This window comes from Vespa crabro, chromosome 4 (genome assembly GCF_910589235.1).
Source record: "Vespa crabro chromosome 4, iyVesCrab1.2, whole genome shotgun sequence".
Classification (NCBI taxonomy): Eukaryota; Metazoa; Arthropoda; class Insecta; order Hymenoptera; family Vespidae; genus Vespa; species Vespa crabro.
In genome coordinates, this window is record NC_060958.1 from 657,501 (window position 1) to 680,006 (window position 22,506).

The following is a 22,506-nucleotide window of genomic DNA, read 5'->3' on the forward strand; positions in this document are numbered from 1 at the left end:
CGTCCGACCACTTTTTACGGCAAGAAATGCGTGTGCATTTAAAAGCACTCTTCAAGTACGGGGCGAAGTGAATATTTTCTTCTCGCTTTGAAACACGAGCAAAACTTGGCCACCGGAGTTGATGAGAGAAAGAGAGAGAGAAAGAGAATGAGAAAGAGAAAGAGAGAGAGAGAAGGATGTCGTATTCTCTTTCTCTCTCTCTCTCTCTCTCTCTCTCTCTCTCTCTCTATCTTTCGGTAACTCTGTTGCTTTCTCATTCACTTTGTGTTTCCGCGAGACACGAGATTTACGAGGCGATGTCATCCACCACGGGGTACCTAGTCGGTACGTCGTGATAGATAAATCTGTAACTTGTCTATGTCAAAACCGAGAGGCTCCCGTAAGTGACAGCACGAGGAGGTTCATTAACGTATAATATATACAGAAGGAGAGAGAGAGAGAGAGAGAGAGAGAGAGAGAGAGAGAGTGTAAACTAGGAGGGTCGGAGGTTCGATCGGTACTCACGAACCATAAGAGACCCGCATTAACGACGACTACTATTACGACTACAACTATGTCTACGAATGAGTTTGTTTGCGCGACTATCGAGATAAGAGAACGTCCATTGTTAAAATATATAATTAAATGAATAGAAAAGATTTTGTAAGTTTCGATCGTAATAATGGAATAAAATTGATCTTATCAAAATTCCTCGATCAAAATTCATTTTTCTCTTTCTCTCTTTCTTTTTTTCTTTTCTTTTTTTTTTTCTTCTCTTTTTTTTCGATCCCATTTCTCTCCCTTCCTTTTTTTCTTTTTTAATTTCACAGACTATTACCATAAACGTGTGCATTACGTACGTCGATAAAAACGATATCGCGGTATATGCCATGAATATCGGCATAAAATAATAATAAAATTTCACCGTGTCGGAACGACATCGAAATTATACTTTAGCTACGAAGCCCTCGTTCAGGCCAACTAATGAATCCCTCCAATTTTCATTCTATTAATTAACTTGAATTTTTGGAGGGTGTACTTTACCCCCTCTCCCTCTCTCTCTCTCTCTCTCTCTTTCTCTACATATATACATAACGGATAATATAACGTTATATAGGAAAACTATAAGTGTATCGAGTGTGCGATAGAGACGGATAGATACATATGCTCTTGTATCCATATAAATATATGTGTGTGAGAGAAAGAGAGAGAGAGAGAGAGAGAGAGAGGGGGGGTAATGTGGGAGAATGAGAGAGAGAGAGAGAGGGTAGAAATAGTCCCTGTGATGTGGGTGGGTGGGGGTGAGGGGGACGAGTGGACCGAAAACGCAGGCGTTCACCACGGTAATGGAACCGATACGTGTGGCACAAAGCCGGAAGCGCGCCGAGTGTATTATCAGATTATATGTATATATCGTACGTACATATACCGGGCGACCGATAATTCGTTCGTAATGAAATTATTCGGATAGGACGGTCACTACGCGGTGGTACTGATGGTACTGTTGGTGACGGTACCGTTACTGGTGGTGGTGGTAGTGATACTGATGGTGATAGTGGTGATGGTGGTGATGGTATCCTCGCGAGAAGAGGGATAATCCAACCGCCGAATCATATATATATATATATATATATATATATATATATGTATATATATATATATATATATATATATCTATTCGGAACGAATAGTAGGAGGGTATTCGAACATGGTATGTGATCTTGGCCGATGGATTGAGCATTAACGAAGGAAACCAGGCCCATCGCGTTGTTCTAGTCTTGCCAAGGCTTTCCCTTCTACTATGATACTATTAATTTTGGTATTTGGCCGGTGTACGTGATATAGATCCATAGATCTGTCTATGGCTATCTATTTCTTGGATTACATTGTTCCTATATTGGGGTAAGGGGGAAAAGTGACTCTATGGAAGTCGTAAGTTAATTGTTTTGCACGGAAAGATTTTTCGTTGACGGCAGAATAGAAGTGGGCGAGTGGGTGGTGATGATGGTGGTAGTGCCGGTAGTAGTGGTGGGGTCCACAGGGGATGGGATAGAGGAGTCCTAAGGGAGAAGGGAAGGAGGCGAAAGAGCGTAGAGAGAATGGATATAAATAGTCAATTATTAAGTTAAATCTTTTAGGACTTTTATGAGATTTTTGTTTTCTTTCTTTTTTTCTTTTTCTTTTTTTTTTTTTGTTTTCTTTTGTTTGAGAAGGATAAGGAAATTTCTTTTCTCTCTCTCTCTCTCTCTCTCTTTTTTTTCTTTCCTTCTTCTTCTTCTTTTTCTTGACGATGCTTTTTCTTATTCCTTTTTTCTCTTTTTCTTCTTTCTTGATTACATAGGATCACAATAATTTTTTTTCTTTTTTTTTTTTTGTTGTAATGTTATCATTTCTTCAACCTTCTCTCTTTTATTCTTTATTTCGTCAAAAAGCGATAGGACCAGGACGTAAACATACCCACGTAGAAACAAGAGGATCTCATCTTTTGAACCGAGTTTCGGGGATTTATTTCAGTGAAAAGCAATTTTTCATGCCAGTCCGCTTTTATTAACGTACAGACGATATCCGCTTTGCCGGATTCGGTTTTTAGCCAGGCAAAAAGTTTTTCCACTTTTCGACATTTTCCCTACATATTTCAACTATTATCCACAATACTCTAAGTATTTGCTATATATATACACACATATATATATATAAATATATTAATTTAGATTTCTTCAATAATATACGATTGAAGAAATGAATAGATGAATTTAATTCATTAATAGCTATCTATTTCATTTCACTTTCAAAAAAGAAAAGAGAGAAGAAAGAAAAGAAATAGCTAACTCGTAAAGAAAAAAGAAGAGAAAAAGAACAAGCATATTACTTTTATTTCATTTTGAATTAACTTAGCTAACTACGTACGATACGAAGTCAAAGATTTTACTTTATTGATTGCCTTACGTACGATATAATTAACTTTGAATTATCGAATTAATTAATACGAGTCTCTCTTATACGATAGATAGATAGATAGATAGATGATAGATAGAGAGAGAGAGAGAGAGAGAGAGAGAGGTAAAAAGACCAAGTTCACTTTTCAAATCATAGAGGATCGATGATAGAACATTTTTCAAAGTAATGCGTTGTATGCTTGCCTTCCACAAATCGTTCATCATCAACTCCCTCTCTCTCTCTCTCTCTCTCTCTCTTTCTTTCTTATTACCATCGTATCTAAAATCATTTATATCCTTTACCATTTTTAATGACAATTTTTAATTAATATTACCGATAATGTATTAATAATTTTTCATCGTCCTTTTATTTCTCGTATTAATTTTATTCTCTCTTTCGTCTCTAGCATTGAATTTTAATAGAATCAAAAATGTATAGTCATTTTTCTTTTTTTCTTTTTTTCTTTTTTTTTTTTTTTCTTTTTTTTTTTATTCTTACTTAAATTAACGCACTTTCAAGCTTTATTATCTTCCATCTCTTTCTTTTCGTTTCTTTTCTTTTCTTTTCTTTTCTTTATTTTCTTCTTCTTTTTATCTAGGCTAATTTCAGCTTATGTAGATGTAATATTAGATTTTTTATTATCTCTCATTCTTTCTCTTCCTTTTACATACAACACACACACACACACACACACACACACACACACACATATATATATATATATACATTCGTATACGCGGATATGTAAGTAATTACCTCATTCTATTTTATTCTTATCGTTAGAATTAAATGATAAAAATTCAATTACTAATTTTTATACTATTCGTTTTAGCATTGTCTTTAAAGTAATCATTATCCTTCTTTAAAAATTTGTCTCTTTATATTATTAGTGATGCAATATGAATAGAAAGTATTCGTATATTGATCAATTTGAAATAAGACTTAGTAAAATTATAACTTTTTTTAATTAATATTTTCATAAACAATGAATTAATATATATTTTAGCAAATCACTAGATTATATATATATATATAAAATATAATATGGATAGTTAAAAAAAAGAAATAAAAATAAAAGAAATTAGTTGCTTGTATAAATTACAAAATTGGAAAGGAAAAAATATTTACGTATATATAGTTATAGAAATTTTTCTTTACACGCAAATTATTATTTCTCAAATTTTCTTATCTTTCGAAGCGTAACAATATTCAAATAAAATTCTTTTAATGGGTTATATTAATTGTCAGAAGAATTCGATGATCAATCGGAGAATTTTTTCTATTTCAATCTTTTCTTTTTTCTCTCTCTCTCTCTTTTTTTTTTTGTTTCCACTATTTCACCGTTCAGAATTTACTTATCTTCCCTTTTTACCTGGCGGATAAACAATTCAAACATTTTAGGTATTTCACATTTTAACTGCCCCACCTCGTACATTTACTTCCGCGTATCCTTTTCATTCCGCTCATTAAGCTTAACTAATAAAAATTCATTTCTCAGCCGTATAGATATCACATTCGCTTCACTTGAGTTAACACACTCTCTTTAGCTTAGCTCTTTCCTTTTTATTATCTTTCCTTTCTTATCTCGACTAATATTGGTCTACGTCGCTATAACATTACACGTCTATATCCACTTAACCGTTCATCTCTTGCATTTCCTTCCTCTATCTTTCTCTCTCTCTCTCTCTCTCTCTCTCTCACTCTCTCTTTCTCTCTATCTCTCTCTCTCTCTCTCTCTCTATATCTCTCTATCTTTCTCTCTCTTTCTCCCTGTATGTCTCTGTCTTTGTCTCGATCGTTGCTCGCACATAAAACGAAGATAAACGCTTTGAGCACAGGCTTTATTTTCGAAGTAAATCTTTCTTTCTCTTTCTCTCTTCCATTGGACATTTTAACACGGTAGCAAAAGCTATTGTGTATGGAATAGAGGGCGGCAGTTTTATATAGAGAGAAAGGGAAGGGTTGGTTGTTAGACAAGAGAAAAAGAGAGAGAGAGAGAGAGAGAAAGAGACAAAAACATAGACTTCGGTTTTACGAGCAGTTACATCGTTTCGCGAGCATACTCGACTCGGTTTCCCTTCGGTTTTCCACCAAAACTCGCGTTCCTCTTAATTTTACACCCCTCCTTCATTTTGTCGAGTTATTAGTTCTCGCCGGAGACTTTAACGATCCGCCCTTACCGTACTCCCATATCTTATTAATATGCTCGTAAAAACTATATCTTCTTAGTTAAACATTAATGATGATGATGATATATATATATATATAAGCATTGAAAAATAATTATTTATAATTTGTTAATGATCAAATTTTGTTGAAATCTATTTAATTAGAAATTAATACAAAAACCTTGTCTCAAAAAAAAATTATGTATATATATATATATATATATATCAAATAAATGTATTACTCGATGTAATATGTAATAATAAAATGAAAGCGATGTGAATTCTTCATTGTTTTATTTTTTTAAGAAAGGCAAAAAAAAGAATATATATTGTAAACGTAATTACAATTGATATGTATTACGATGATTATGTTAAAACTCGTAAAGCTATTCAATTTTACGGTATTTACATTTTAATCGCCCCATTGCCCCTTTAATAATCACGTTTTTCGTTACTTCTATGTCGGTCCTTCTAAACGCTCCGTTTTTGCTAAACCCGGTAGCTCTTTCCTCGAGCACGATTCATAAACCGTACGATTCATACGGCTCCCGAGGCAAAACGTCCAGAGCTCTTACGGATGGAACAAGGAGAATGTGTCTGTGAAATTTTTTCTTCCTTTTTTTGCCATATTTCCGCGATTTCAATTCTCCTGAAACTGGCATATTACTATTCGTTGTACTCCAAAATTGTTTTCCTTTTCTCTCTCTCTCTCTCCCTCTCTATTTCTCTTTTTCCATCGGCATTTGCTTTGCTCTTTCTTGTTTACTTCATTCCTTAATAATGATCTTCACTTTTAACTCGAATTTTAATATAATAGAATGTAATAGATATTTCTTTTATTACCATAACATAAAAATAATTTTATATTTTATAAGATATCAATCTCATAATATTATATTATAATTTTTATATTCCTATAATATAACAATAACATTTTATTCGATATCAATCCCATACCATTATATTATTATTTTTATATCCCTATAATTAATCCCATTTAATCGTTTCATTTCTTTCATATTTCTTTATACCTTCTCACTAAGGGCTTCTTTCTAAGCTACATAAATTTACGTTCTTTCTTTCTCTTTTTCCGTTTTCTTTTTCTTCTTTTTTTTTTCTTTTTCTTTTCTCTTTTTTTCTCAGAGGAGCTAATTAAGATCGTTCATTAATAAAGTCCATTGTTAAAAAATAAAATAAATATATACATATATATATATATATATATATATGTACGTATATATTTATTTATATGTATATTGTACTTGAGAATAGATATATAAAATATATAATATATATAATATATATGAATATATTCATTTTTTTTGAGAAGAAAAAAGCTTTTTCCTTTTCTTTTTCTTCCTATATTCTTCTTTTCTTTTTTTTTTTTTTTTCAAAGGAACTAATTAAGAACGTTCATTTATAAAGTCTAATGTTAAAAAAAAAATAAGAAAAGAAATATATTTTTCTTTTCCTTTCCGTCTTCCTCCTGTTTTGTCTTCTTTCGTTTCTTCCCTTTTCCTTTTTTTTATTTTTTTCTTTTTCTTCTTCTCCGAGGAGATAATTAATGAAGTCAAACGTTAACAAAAAAAAAAAAAAAAAAAAAAAGAAAAAAAAAAATATATATATACATAGACATATTTTATATAATAAGAAAAGAAAATATCGATAGTACCGTTGAAGATATAAAATTATAAAAATACGTCTAAATGTGATATCTACTTGCATCGAGTCATGGTGAACATACTAGGTATAACTCGGCTATAGTGGTGGTAAGTTTATTTAGTCTTCTCATGAATTTTTCCGTGTCGTCGCGAACTAAGGAAACGGGATTTTCTACGTGGAAGATCATCCGGTAGCGGGGACGATGGTTCATAAATAGTAGCAGGTCGTCGAGTTTATATCCATAACACACACACACATATATATATATATATACATATACACATGATATACATATTACATACACATAGAGACATAGAAGAAGTCACAAAAGCGAGTATATCGAATTGCTTTACATTCCATGTCGTATTGCATATCATGGAAGGTACACGTATACAAAACCTAGTACTAGGCTTAAAATCTTTTTCTAGCTTTTTATTTCTCTCTCTCTTTCTCTATCTATCTATCTATCTATCTATCTATCTATCTATCTATCTCTATCTCTTTCATTCACAATTTCAAATATTTTTATAGTCAAGCTTATACATTTTCGACGCACGTGCCATGAAAAAACAAAATATGGGAAACGTATCGTACGTTTCGAACATTAAACATTAAACATTTCATTCTAATTTAGTCCTAATCATTAGCCTCAAATTCGAATAATAAATTCGAATAATCGAATAATAAAAGATACATTTCTTTTATATATATATATATATATATATATATATATATATATATATGTATCACACGATTGGAATGTTAAATGAAATTTTTAAGAATTCGACGAAAGTAAATTATATTAGAAAATAATGTATTGTAAGTAAAGAGAAGAAAAATCACGGAGTATCACTTACAATCTTTCTATTTTCTTTCTCTATTTTCTTCTCTCTCTCTCTCTCTCTCTCTCTTTTTCTCTTTTGATTCGCTCATAAACGTAACATAAGCGTGGAGAACGAAGAAGAAAAATGGAAACTGAATTACGTGTTTTCGTGCGATAATAAAGGTAGGCGCTCGCCTGCTGCGCGTGTTTCACATAGAAGAAAGAGAAGAGGAAAAAGTGTGTTTGTGTGTGTGTGTGTGTGTGTGTGTGTAAGAGAGAAAGAGAGAGAAAGGGAGCATTATAGAAACGGTCAAGAAAATTTCCAGAATTTTTCTCTCTCAGCGTGTGCTTCTTATTTCTCATAATACTTTGAGACGGAGAACTCAGTGATCGTGTTTATTACTTTTTCTTATCTACTGTTTTAAACGTTGCAAATATATATACTCAAATAAAAAAAAAAATATATATATATATATATATGTATATATGTATATATGAATATATGTATTTAAAATGTATAGGATATTTCAAGAATAGATCAGCAAACTTTTAAATAGGATACTTTTTTTTTTCACATATGTAAGAACGAAAGAACAATGTGATATAAGCGCTTCATCCAAAAATATCAATCATTTCTTTTTAAAGTTGTAAACATTTCTTTTTTTCTTCTTTTCTTTTTTTCTTTTTTCTTTTTTTTTTTTTTTTCTTTTTTTTTTTGTTGTTGTTTTTTCGTTTTACTTATAATTTACATTAGGAACACTTCAACGAATCATTACGACGATTTGATTAAAGATACCATCGTAAATGATTTCCTTTCGCGTTAATGCAAGCCTCTCATCGATACGAGCGCTACTTTGCTTGATCTAAATAAGAAAAAAAAAAGAAAAAAAAAACAGGTTTATTTACTCGAAAAGGAAGCGTTTACGGATTAGAATTTAGAGTTCTTTTATTTTTCCTTTTCTCTTTTTTCCTTTTCGTTCTTATACAAACTAAAATGTGCTCTTAAAGTTTGACGATTTTTCTTTAAAAAAATTTTCCGTATGATATATATACATATGATCTTCTAAAATTAAAGATATATATTGCATTCAATTAATTACCTTTTCTATTATTACAATCGACATTGCATATATATATATATATATATATATATATGAGGGAAAATAAATTTAACGAAAGAAAAGAAAAAAAAGAAAAAAGAGATCAAGTATTAAATTTTATTTATCAAAAATTTTCATTGCAGCCGAACGAATATTTTCTATACTTTCTTTTCTTTTTTTTCTCTCTGTCTCTCTTTTTTATTTTTTTTAATTTCATTACAATAGCGTACATGCTAGGGGAAGAAACAAAATCACAGAATAAAAACCAAGATAGAATATCCATGTTATGCTATCTCGAAACCACAATGCGTTATGTAGGTTTAAAGCTTTATATATAATTCTAGTACATCTATATATGTATATATATATATATATAAGTAGTTTCACATGGTGTGTACGTAAATACATACGTATATATATATATATATATATATATATATATATATATATATATATATATATACGTAGGTACGTACGTACCTATATATCTAAGAAAAGCGAAGAAGGAAAATCGACATGTAATGGGGGTGTGCTGGCGTTATAGCCACTCGACTTCCCTCTTTCGGTGAAGCTTCCTCTATAGTAACACATACATACATACATACGTATATACATAGCAACACCATACATACACATATAAATGTAGCACTACATGCATATATAGAAAGACATACATATAAATATATACGCACACATATACACACACATAAATATATATTCGCTCACTCATATTTACTTTAGGTACGAAGGAAAGTCTCTCTCTCTCTCTCTCTCTTTCTATCCCTCTCTCTCTCTCTCTCTCTCTCTCTCTCTCTCTCTCTCTCTCTCTCTGTCTCTGTCTGTCTCTCTTTGTAGAACGATCGAACGTATCGCGATCCAGAGAACGTGGATACGCGTTTAGATTCCGCGAATATTTCGATAACCCTCGTCGAGATGACAAGATGGTTGGCATAACTGAGACGCACGAGTCTGAAGCTACACACGACGCGAAGACTCTCTAAAGATCGTAATTAGCCTTACTTCCTATATCCATAAGAAATAGAAGCAAAGAGAAATGGAATTTTATTACACATTATACTATCTTCTAATTCTCTATGTATAAGTGAGTATATAAGTAAATAAGTAACTAAGTATCTCCTGGTATATGTAGGATAACGAATATAAATATTATGCGATAAGATGATACTAAGAGATATTAAAATAAATAAGCTCGTTACTCGTTTTCGTGTAACGAAGCGATTTTATGAAACTCGACGGGATATTAATGTATTTATCTTTTCGAAAAATTTTAGTAATGACGAGTGAAAGGGTTTGAAGGGGGGGAAAAAAAAAAAAGAAGAAAAAAAAAGAAAATAACGAATAAAGAGGAAATAGAAGAGAAAGAGAATATCTTCTCTTATATTTCTCGCATAGAAATATTTATTTTTTTTTCTTTCGTCATTGTTTTTCTTTTTCGTTTTACCTGTTTATTTTTCTTTCTTTTTTTTTTTTTTTTTTTGTACGGATCCGTAATTTCGTATTTCGCGAATATCCACGCGTAACGTAAGCGACGAAATTTTCTTTTATAATCCACGAAATTAACGAAATAAATTAAAACAGTGGGTAGATTATATTTTAAAAGAAAAGGAAAAAAAAAAAAAAAGGAAAGAAAAAAGGAAGTTAGAAAAAAAATTAAGAAAGAGAAGAAAACGAAATAAAAGCAATGAAATGAAATATTTGATAAAATATCAAATCTAATCGGCGATATATTACGGAATAGTTTTATATCGGAGATGATCCTTTGAAAATAAAGCTTTCAAAAAAGCCGATCTCTTTGAGAAACTTTTATAAAATATTTATTATTATGGGAAATTAATGAACGGATGGTTGAAACCAAAGGAAAAATTAGTCAAACTTAATCCTCTAAACGACTAAGATCGTTACTACATTTTTTTTTTGCTTTGGAGACGAAACATTTTCAAAGCGGATAAACAAGTATAGAGAGAGAGAGAGAGAGAGAGAAAAAGAGAGATAGATAGAGAGATAGAGATAGAGATAGATAGAGAGAGAAAGAGAGATGTCATTTTATAAATCGGCAAGCCCCCGGCGAGAGACCAAATAGTTTGCATTTTCCCAACGATCCAAGCTATATTTATCGAAGCGTTAACAAGCTGAACGTTATAAAATAAATAATGACAGGAATGGTTGTTAACGAAGAACGAGCTTGTGTAACTTACACTCTTGTATAGAGTGTATCGTCGTCGATCGTTTTCCTTTTTTTCTTCTCTCTTTTATTTTTCTTTTTTCTTCTTTTTATTTTTAATTTTCTTTCATTCTCCCTCTCCCTCCCCCCCCCCTCTCTCTCTCTCTCTCTCTCGTTTCTTTATTTCTATCGTTGCTAGCTATCCTGAACGAAACGGAATAGAGCATTGGCAATAAAAGGAGGTATGGCGACTCGTAAGGATTGATTCTGAGCTTGCTCGTTTATTTTTCCATGAAAAACATAATAAGCCTCTGGACTACCTTCCTTATGAGGATTCGTTCAAGGAGGAATGAAAGGAAGGAAGGAAAGGGAAAAAGAAAAAAAAAGAGAGAGAGAGAGAGAGAGAGAGAAAAAGAAAAGCGGAAGAAGAAGAAGGAGTAAAAAGGAAAGGGAAAAAAAAATCGAAGGAAATCAGAAACGACGATGATTCCTCGCTTTCGTGGGATGGAAAAGTTTTTACGGCGCGCTTCGTTTCGAGATTCTCGCTTGTAAACATTATAGCATTATAAAATGAAAGGGAGAGAGAAAGAGAGAGAGAGAGAGAGAGAGAGAGAGAGAGAGAGAGAAAGAATATCGTAACACACGGTGGAAAAAAAGTTATGACGTAAAATCCAACATAGATGACATAGGTACATATATATATATATATATATATATATATATATATATATATATATGTTATGCATGCGTGTGTACATATATATATATATATATATAAATTCAATTTGCGATCTAGCCGGCGTAAACGCGCTCGAATGTATTTTCCTGTGCTGAATAAAGTCCCTCGGATGGATTTTCATCGGAATTTTAAAACGAGCCAGTCGAAATGCGTTCAAAATTTGGCTTCTCTTGCGTTCTCTTTCTCTCTCTCTCTCTCTCTCTCTCTTCATATCTTTTTTTTGTCATCTGCCAAATCGACATTTTTTCTCTAATGATTCTCCGAATTCCATTGAAAATCAAAGTTCATGCGTGACTTTCTATGTAATTCTCTCGCGCAAAAAGAAGGGAAAAAGAAAAGAGGAAAAAAAAAGAAGAAAAAAAAAGAAAAAAAAAAGAAAAATCGCCATTCTCAAATCAAAGAAAAAAAAAAAAATAAAATTCGTCGAATTTCATCGACGACGAAGAATAATTTCAACGATGTTCGATCGAAACATTTTTTTTACATTTCTTTTCATTCTTTCCAAATTAATATTGATGATTAATGAACTCTAGATTCATTTAAATCGAAAATTTGAATCATATTTTTATTTCTCGATCTCGTGCGGCCGAAATATTCTGAAATATATATATATATTTTTTTTTTTTTAAGTTTAAAGGACGTATTACGTTCCACTTTGACAATCACACCGTTGTTATTATTATTATTATTACTATTGTAAAAAGAGAGAGAGAGAGAGAGAGAGAGAAAAAGAGAGAGACAATCTGAATAACCATAAATGTACAAAACGCATTCTCTTAATGCTAAGATTTTCATAAGATCTCAGGTATCATTACTCCCACCCATTATCTTTAATTATCGTGATACTACTATTGTTATTCTCACTCTGATTTCAGGATTGAAATCTTCAATAACGAATAAGAATGATCAAAATTAATTATTTTATCTCAATATTAACATAATCGTATTTAAAAGTAAAAAATTATTCATATCTATTTATATAATATTTTCTCTTTAAATAATAAACATCTCTCTCTCTCTCTCTCTCTCTCTCTCTCTATATATATATATATATATATATATATATATATATATATATATAATCTTAATTATATATAATAATACTTAATTCTCTGTATAATAAATATCGAAGTGGCAAGTTTTATATCGAAAATATTTAATTCCGTAATAATAACTATTATCATTGTAAAATAAAACGTGATAATCCAGAAGAGAGGGATCGGGGGGGGGGGCGGAGGCAGTGGATGATATTATTGTTGACTTTTCTTTCTTTTTTTGTTATTCTCGTTTTCCTTTTCTTTTTTTTCTTTTATTTTTTTTTTTCTTTCTTTCTTTCTTTCTTCAGTCATATATACATAAAAAAAAATTTGTGCATCTCGTCATATGAAATCGTCAGAGAAGAAGTTATTTCGTAAGACCAATCTAATCTGTTTGTACTTGCGTCCGCCAACGCTTCTAATCTCAAACAGTTGTTGGAAATTTACAGACATATATATATATATATATATATATATATATATATACGCATACGTACATACATATATACGTATACATAAACGCGCATAGACATTCAGCTCGAACAACGAGCTTCGGAAAGTCCTCGTTCTCTTTTAGTTATGACCGTAGTTGGTCGTAGCCTAAGACCTTCAAGGCAGAAAACGTTCTTTCTTTCTTTTTTTTTTATTTTTCTTTTTTTTCATTTTTTTTTTTTTTTTACCTGCCTTTCCACATCCGTATTTGGCACGACGACAGAGTGAGAGAGAGAGAGAGAGAGAAAGAACCTCGGTCGAAAGCATATATCGATTGTCTCTCTCGACAACGACAAGATTGTAGTTACGCATTGTGAAAAGCGATAATAACGTCTACGGCGATTGACATTTTTACCATTTTTCTCGAGTTTATCTTTTAACGTTTGTTCCATGTCATACCTTTATTTCTATTCTCTCAGGAATCAGCGATAACGATACTCTGATCTATGATTCATTTGTCGATATATCTTGAAATAATATTATCACGTCGTCGTTACGTTATTGTCATCGTTAATAAATTATTGAATTTTATCACGTTTATAAACGTGCATAAGCGCAGCAAGCATCTGTAAAATATTTATCCATCTTTGTTGTTTATAAAAAAAAAAAAAAAAAAAAAAGAAAAGAAAAAAAGAAAAAAATATTACCATTCCTTAATCGCACATTAATTGTTACAACGCGTATTTAATCGTAATATAAGCTTAAAGAAAAAAAAAAATATATATATAATATATATATAATTTTATCGAACGAATGAAAAATAAAGATGATCGATTCAATCGTTAATTCTTATATAATTTATTATCGAGACGGGGTGGGGTGGGGGAGGCAGGAGAGGGGTGGGTGTTAATACGGAATGGAAGGATTTAAAAAAAAAAAGAAAAAAAAGAAAAATTTTACGAGAAATAATCTTCTCTTCTCGCATACATATATACAATACGTCTGTGTGGAATAATCTATCGTATATCGATAGGAAAAAAAAAAGACAAAAAAAAAAAAGCAAAAAAGAAAGAAAGAAAGAAAGAAAAGATACATGTATTTGTAGTCGTTGGCACATCGCGATGATTTACAATTTGCAACGGTTAGGAAAAGGCGAAACGGTTACGGTGTAATCGCGTGTAATTAAGCAGTCGATCGGTCTCGTGTTATTAGAGACGCCATTTAAGCGTTACTTGTGCCAGTCGTACTGAGAGTAAAGGGTTCGAGTGAGATGAGAAGTATAGTGCGTTGGTCGTTTCGTAGGCGGTCATCGATGAAAGGAGGGAAAATAAAAGGAAAGAAGAAAGAGGGGAGAAAAAAAAGGAAGAAAAAAGGAAAAAAAAAAAAGGGAGGAAGGACCACGCCCGCGGATGTCGCGGATGAACGTCCAACCAAACGTGTGTTCGTGTGTGGGTCGATGAGAGAGAGAGAGAGAGAGAAAAAAAAAGGGAGAACATAAAGAAGGAAAGAAAATAGTCGAACTTATTTTAACGATCGATACTTCGAAAATACGTAAATTTATAATTGACATTTGTATATAAGTATATACGTACATAACGATAAACAAAGTAATTATTCTCCTAAAATATAAATAATTTAAGATATGTCACATTTTATATTATACAATCGAATAATATGTAAAAATTTAAATAAGGAAAAATAATTATTATCATAATATATAAATAATTTTAGATATGTCATATATTATGTCATATAAGTTGATTTTATTATAATTAATAAATATAATTAAAAATAATGATTTTGGAAATTGAAATTGATTAATTAATAAATTAAATTAAAAATAATAATTTTTTATCAAATTTAAATATTTTTAAATCTAAATAATAATTATTCTTTGTAAAATAGAATAAGTAAAGAGTATAAAATAAAAATATTTATTAAATTTAAAAAAAAAATAGATATATAAAAATAAATATTTAATTATAATATAAGGATAACTAATAAATAGTTATATATATATATAATCATTCTCATTTTTGAATTTATTTATAATTTAAACGTGTTAAATTGGTCGTCGTGTAATACAATTTTTTTTCTTTTTCTTTTTTTTTTTTCTTTGCAATAGTAATCGGTGCAAATTTAATATTCATTAATTTACCCTAGATATTAAATGTCGATTATACTTTACTATATATATATATATTTTTTTTTTTACACGTTTACGTATTCATAAAAAATTGCGTTAATTGAATATATAATTTTGACAATTTGAGAAATGAAGAAGGCAAAAAAAAAAAAAAAAAAAGAAAAAAAAATTGCTCGATTATCTTAATTTTAATATTAACGATTAATATTAACAATAGAACGATATTATAAATAATATTTTATATTATTTTATTGATATATCTTTTGATAACGATCGTGCCATAATATATTGGTATTAGAATGTGTAGATATTGTTAGATACAATATCTCTGAGACGTCATTTGTAACTATATACCCGTTCGGCGTTAGTTTCTCTCTGATATAGTATAAATTCGAAGCCCACTGACGTACGATCGATCCCAAGACCCATACGTCTGTCAGGTATCGTTCTCGTACGTAAGGTGATCGAGAATCCCTTAGGTAAAGACTAGTAGTAAAGGAGAAGGAGACCCTTGACAATCCGAGAAGAAACTCTCTTAAGCTGGTCTATGTTGTAGGTACTATTTCGTACCTAGCCAAGTCTATCGAGTGTCTCTCCCTTTTTTTATCCATAGAAGAATAAGTGTCTCATTCCCTTTCAATACGATTGCCATCCTCTTACACACTTTATTTCTCATTCCCCACACCCCGCCCATCCTCCCCCCGACCCTTCTTTTTTCCTTTCTTTCTTTCTCTAATCTATAAGTTGACGTTCTCATCAATAAATAAATTCTAATAACTGATTCGAGAAGAATCGTCCATTTCTTTTTTTTTTTTTTTCTTTTTTCTTTTTTTCTACTTTAATCTACAATTCGAAATAAGAAAAAAAAAAAAAAAAAAAAAAAAAAAAAAAAAAAAAAGGAAACCGACAAAAGCGAAGTACATCGATTAAAATTTTGTAAATCCACATATTGTTTGTTTAGAATCGTGAAATATTTCGTTTATTTTTTCTTCTTTTTTTTTTTTCTTTTGGTTTTGTTTTTTGTGGTCATTTATTTAAGCGTTTTCAACGCAACGTATATCCTTTATACGATTTCATTTAACGTCTTTTGTTAGATAAACTATGCACGGATAACGTATTTTCAAACTATCCATAATCCGAGAGTTTATTTTTATTAAATATTCGAATATTAAATTCTATTTGAATGATACCTCCCGAAGCTTAATTTAAGCTAGGATTAACAATCTATCCTACCGACTTTACTGTTGGAACAACGCGAATACTTTTTCAACCGCTAATTGGCCGTATAATATTCATTAATTTCGATTTGCGAGAGATAAAAAGAAAAATATGATTATAATTAATAGATGTACGTATGAGGTAAAAAGAAAAAAAAGAGAGAGAGAGAGAGAGAGAGAGAGAGAGAAGAAGAAGAAGAAGATACAGAAACCAACAAAAAAAGAAAAGAAAAGAAAAAGAAGAAAAGTGAAAGGAAACGATCGAATAAAAAAAAAAAAAAAAGAAAAAGAAAAGTAAAGAAGAACAAATAAAAAAACAAATTTAAATAGAATAATACCTTTATTTGACTCTTATATTGTATTTCAGTATATTGAAACAGAAGAGAAGAACAATTTTGATGGAACAATCGTATCCAATGATTGATAATAAAAGTCAAATGTACTATAAAACATATAAATAAAATAACGAAAAACAAAGAGAGATCTATATTCTTACAAAGTCATGGGATATTAACGGACTATAAAATGGTGCGGTTTTGTAGCTAATTTCCATATCGAATCGGGCAACCAGCGTGAAATAAAAAGCTTCAACCGGTGGCGATCGATCTGTAACGAATGTGATTTCGCGTGTCCCGGAAATGCCTTTACTACATAGTTACGCGTCATTTAATTTAAATGTTAAAAATCCAATCCTAGTAGAAAAATATATAACTTGAAACGAACTTTTTCTACATACTTATTTAAAAATATATATTAAATAGCATTTAAATATTAAAATATTCGTCGTGAATATTTCGAAGAATTCAATATTCAGTCATATTCGTTGCTTTAGTTTTCAAATATCCAAATCATTTTTTCGAAACACTCCAATTTTATATACTTGACTTGAAATGTACGAAGATGCGTATGTAAAAAAAGAAGAAAAAAAAAAACAACAACAACAACAAAAAAAGAAATTAAAAAAACTAAAAAAGTAGCAGGTATATCGAAATAATTTTCATTTTCAAAACACGGATATGACTTTTGTATAAAAATAATTTCTTTTCTTCTATTTTTCCATTCAAATTTTTTATTTGTAAAATAATTAAACTTGTAATCGTTGAAACCAATCTACGTACAATACAAACTATATCTTTAAATGTTTTTATTTATTTATTTGTTTATTTGTTTATTAAATAAAAAAATTGAAAGAGAAAACTAAAAAAAAAAAAAAAAAAAAAAAAATCACGTGTACCGTTATGGTTTTCATTTACAAAATTCTTTTTCTCTCTTACACATTTTTAATTTATAAAATAATTTCTTTCAATCACTTTAACCAATCTACATACAATGTAGAATATATCTTTAAATTTATTTATTTATTTATTTATTTACTTATTGAAAAATTAATTAATAAAAAACTAAAAAATAATCAGTTCTACCGATCTAGCTTTCATTTACAAACTTTGTTTTTTCTCTTCAAATTTTTAATCTATAAAATAATTATTTTCAAATACCCTAACAAATGTACATACAATATAAAATATATCTTCAAATGTTTTTATTTATTTATTTATTTTTGTTTATTAAAAAGTAAATTATTGAAAAATTAAAAAATAATCGTGCATAACTATCTGCTTTTCATTTTTAAATTTCGTTTTTTCTCATCAAATTTTTAATGCATAAAATAATGATTTTCAATTACCCTAACAAATGTACATACAATATAAAATATATCTTCAAATGTTTTTATTTATTTATTTATTTTTGTTTATTAAAAAGTAAATTATTGAAAAAAAAAAAACTAAAAAACAATCAGTACTACCAATTTAGCCTTTCATTTTGAAACTTTGTTTTTCCTTGCAAAAGTATTTAATTTCTAAAAATAATAACTTACAATTATTGTAACAAATGTACATACAATATAAAATATATCTTCAAATGTTTTTATTTATTTATTTATTTTTGTTTATTAAAAAGTAAATTATTGAAAAAAAAAAAACTAAAAAACAATCAGTACTACCAATTTAGCCTTTCATTTTGAAACTTTGTTTTTCCTTGCAAAAGTATTTAATTTCTAAAAATAATAACTTACAATTATTGTAACAAATGTACATACAATATAAAATATATCTTCAAATGTTTTTATTTATTTATTTATTTTTGTTTATTAAAAAGTAAATTATTGGAAAAAAAAAACACTAAAAAATAATCAGTACTACCGATTTAACCTTTCATTCAAGGAAACTTCGTTTTTCCTCGCAAAAGTATTTAATTTCTAAAAATAATAACTTACAATCATTGTAACAAATGTACATACAATATAAAATATATCCTCCAATATTTTTATTATTTTATTTATTTATTTATTTATTTTCTTTTTCTCTTTTAAATTACTACACTTTGTCTCTATAAAATGGATAGTGTGAAAAAGAGAAAGGGAAATGGATAGACGGGTTGCGGGCTTTCACACGTTCGGCCATTTACAAAAGAACCTTTCCATCTTTTGTTTCAGGGCAACTACGATCGCCACGGATAACGGAACATCCATCGGACATAATCGTGGCAAAGCACGAGCCGGTGACGTTGAACTGCAAGGCCGAGGGTAAACCGGATCCCGTGATAGAATGGTATAAGGATGGTGAGCTCGTGCAGACGTCACCAGGGGACGCCAAGTCCCACCGGGTGATTCTTCCCACGGGATCCCTCTTCTTTCTTCGAGTTATGAACGGGAAGAAGGAACAGGACGGTGGTGTTTATTGGTGCGTTGCAAGGAATCAGGCTGGCTCGGTACCTAGCAGAAATGCCACCCTCACTGTTGCTGGTAAGTAAATCCCTTTTATTTTCCTTTTTTCTTTTTTTTTTAATTATTTATTTATTTATTTATTCTTTCTATTTATTGTTTCTCGTCTTTATTTCTCATCATCATCTATCAGTATTATTTTTCTAGGATATACAATAAATATATACATATATATATATATATATATATGTAAACAAATTTTTGTACATAGTATTTTCTAATATTTATGGATACAACGTTACATCAATATGTAATTTTACCGAGAAAAGGAAGGAAGATAATTCTATTCTAAAAAGAGGAATTGAATTGCGGGGCGATTCTTCGTTTTCGAGAAGAAACGAGAATTCCTTTCTCGAGACGTTGCAATAATACCGATAACAATGGCACCCCATGGTATAAACAATAATGATAATAACGGGGCATTCTTCTATTGTTGCTCTTAGAAGAAAAAAAAAAGAACAAACAAAAAAGAAAACAAAAAAGATTTAAAAGAAAAAAAAAAATAGAGAAAAAGGAGATATTAACGTACGAGCAATTGCATCCTTCAGAGAGTAATATTAAAAAAAAAAAAAAAAAAAGAAAATAATAATAATAATAATAATAAAATAATAATAATAATAATAATAATAATAATAATAATCACGACGACGTGATCTCGTTACGAAAATTTATTCGGGATTGAAGGAAAAGATAAAAAAAGAAAAAAATGGAGTAAAACGAGAGAGAGAGAGAGAGAGACAGAGAAATAGAATGGTAGGAAGAGGAAGAGGAGGTGGAGGAGGAGGAGGATGAGGATGATGAGGATGAGTCGGAGGGGAGGATGGTAGAGAAACGAGACAAAGGATACGCGGTACGCATCAGCAATGACTAAACACACACGTTCCTCTTATGTGTGGGTGTAACCACGGGAAAATCACGTGACACGCGTAAGCAATGCCGGTCCATTAGTGGCGGCGATTCGCGCGATTAGGTAGGCCTTACTGTCTCGCTTTCTGTCCAAAGACGAGAGCTTGCAGCTTAGGCAACAACCAACAATAATATTTCCTTTTCTCCTTTTTGTCGTATCGCTGCACCGTGGGTGGTTCAGCCAACTTCGAGTATAAAAAGAGATTTCTCTCTCTCTCTCTCTCTCTCTCTCTCTCTCTCTCTATTTTTTTTCTCTTCCTTCTTCTTTTTTCGTTTTCTTTCTTCCTTTTTTTTTTTTTTTGCTCTTTCCTTCACTATCCTGCGTTCATTCGAATAACTTATTTGATATGAGAACTAAATCGTACTTCACGCACTCCCTTATAAATAATTATGATAAAATTAAATTTATCATTTATGAAATATTTTCTTTGTCAATTAAATCATGAAATATGTGACTTTTAATATCGCACAGATTTACATCTGCATTTGTGTAAATGATTATGAAGAAGATAAGTTTATATCATTTATTGAAATATTCTTTTATTATATCCTTAAAAGTTTGAACTTTTGAAAGTCTACGCACTACTATATCTGTATTTTGTAAATTCTTCATTTTTCTTTTTTTTTTTCTTTTTTTTTTTTTTTTTTTTTTTTAATTAATTATTATAAGTAACTATTGCAAATAATTATTATATAGGTATTAGTTATATACAATTTGTATTTAGCATGATATAGTTATATTGATATATGTTATATTATGAATTACTCATCATATAATTCCTCTTTGTTTAGAAACGATAATAGACGCTTGATTAATATGTATGAACGCAATAATCGATCAATTGTAATGTGTAAACGAATCTTTATATTCCAATTATAATATTCAATATGTACATTATACATTTGATAGATTTCGAATGTTTCATGAGATACAATAAATATATATATATATATATGTATATATAGCAGATGTTATGGACTTTTTATTCCTTTATTCGCTTTTAACTCTTTTCATAATGGCGTTTAAAATGAAAGGATAAGATCATTCTCGCATATCCAAGATGGGCTATTCATTATTTGCATAACTCTAAAGATGAATCTTGATGTAGTTGTGTCTCTTCGAATTCCTTTTCTTTTTGTTTTCTGTTCTCTTTCTAAGTGAAAGAGAGAGAGAGAGAGAGGGGGGGGGGTGAGGGGGAGAAAAAAGCCTTTAAGGTTTATAAAAGGCATCGGACTCAAGGACAACAAGCGCGCATATTGATATGAAAAGACATTTCGCGCGTCTCTCGCAGGTTGTGCACCGCATGACGAAGATAAGACGAGATGGTGCGTGCGAGTCAGGCATAGAAAAAAAGAGAAAGAGAGAGAGAGAGGGAGAGAGAGAGGGGATGGTAAATAAATGGGTGGGGTTATCTCGTGAAAAGGAAAATGTAGAAGCTTATGCTCGAGCAAAGGATCGGCAAGGATGTAAATTTTTTTTATTTTTTCCTGCTTTTTTTGTAATAATATCATTCCATTTATAAATAAATAATTAAATACGATATAACATGTGAATCGTAATAAAGTCAATCGTTCGTACAAATATATATTTTTAACAAATAATGAATTAATAATAAATAATTATTAATTAATAATGGATTTGTCTAATCAACTAATCGAAATAAAATTTCACTATAAAATATAATATTTATTGATTGTTCGTATTAATATGATATCAATAAATAAATAAATAAATAGATAAATAAAAAAATAAATATTTTATATTATATTCTCATTATTTATAATACTCGTTTGTAAATAAATAATTAATCATTTGAAAGATTGAAACGATAAACTTTTAAATTATTTAATATCGTACATTTATAATCTTCAACTAATAGATAATTTAATATATACGTCAAAGTTGTTTTTCATAAAATAAATAATAATATTGTACGTTTCCTGTTTAATACGACCATTTGAGAGTATCCTCTTTACAACAAGTTGTTTTACTTATTCTCTCGGCTACGCCTTATTACGCTTTGAATTCCGTCGTGCACGAGATACATCGAACTCGTGGACGATGTCGTGTATCCGTGCTAAGAGTATATACCGGATTTCGATCGTCGACGTGCACCCACCCGGTCCGTAGGCGATACGCCGATAAAAGCAGAAACCGGTTTCCACGTGCTGTTGCCACCACCTCCACCATCATCTCCACCACCACCACCTTCACTACCATCTCCACCAGCATCACCATCACCATCACCACCACGACGACGATGACGACAAGGAGGAGACCAGAGTACATTTGTTGCTCTCTCTCTTTCTCTCTCTCTCTCTCTCTCTCTCTCTCTCTCTCTTTCTCTTTCTTTCTCTTTTTCTTTCTTTCTGTGCGTTGCCCGATTTACTAAGGG

General features: G+C 30.2%; 1 protein-coding gene across 2 annotated transcripts in view; it reads left to right on the forward strand.

Moving 5' to 3' along the window:
* Nucleotides 1–22,506, forward strand: part of LOC124423731 (roundabout homolog 2-like) — a 206,789-nt gene that overhangs the window by 75,455 nt on the left and 108,828 nt on the right. For both annotated transcript variants that reach the window (XM_046961819.1, XM_046961820.1), the window contains exon 2: nt 18,917–19,225. In XM_046961819.1, coding sequence (XP_046817775.1) covers nt 18,917–19,225 — 309 coding nt within the window. The remainder of the gene's footprint in view (nt 1–18,916; nt 19,226–22,506) is intronic.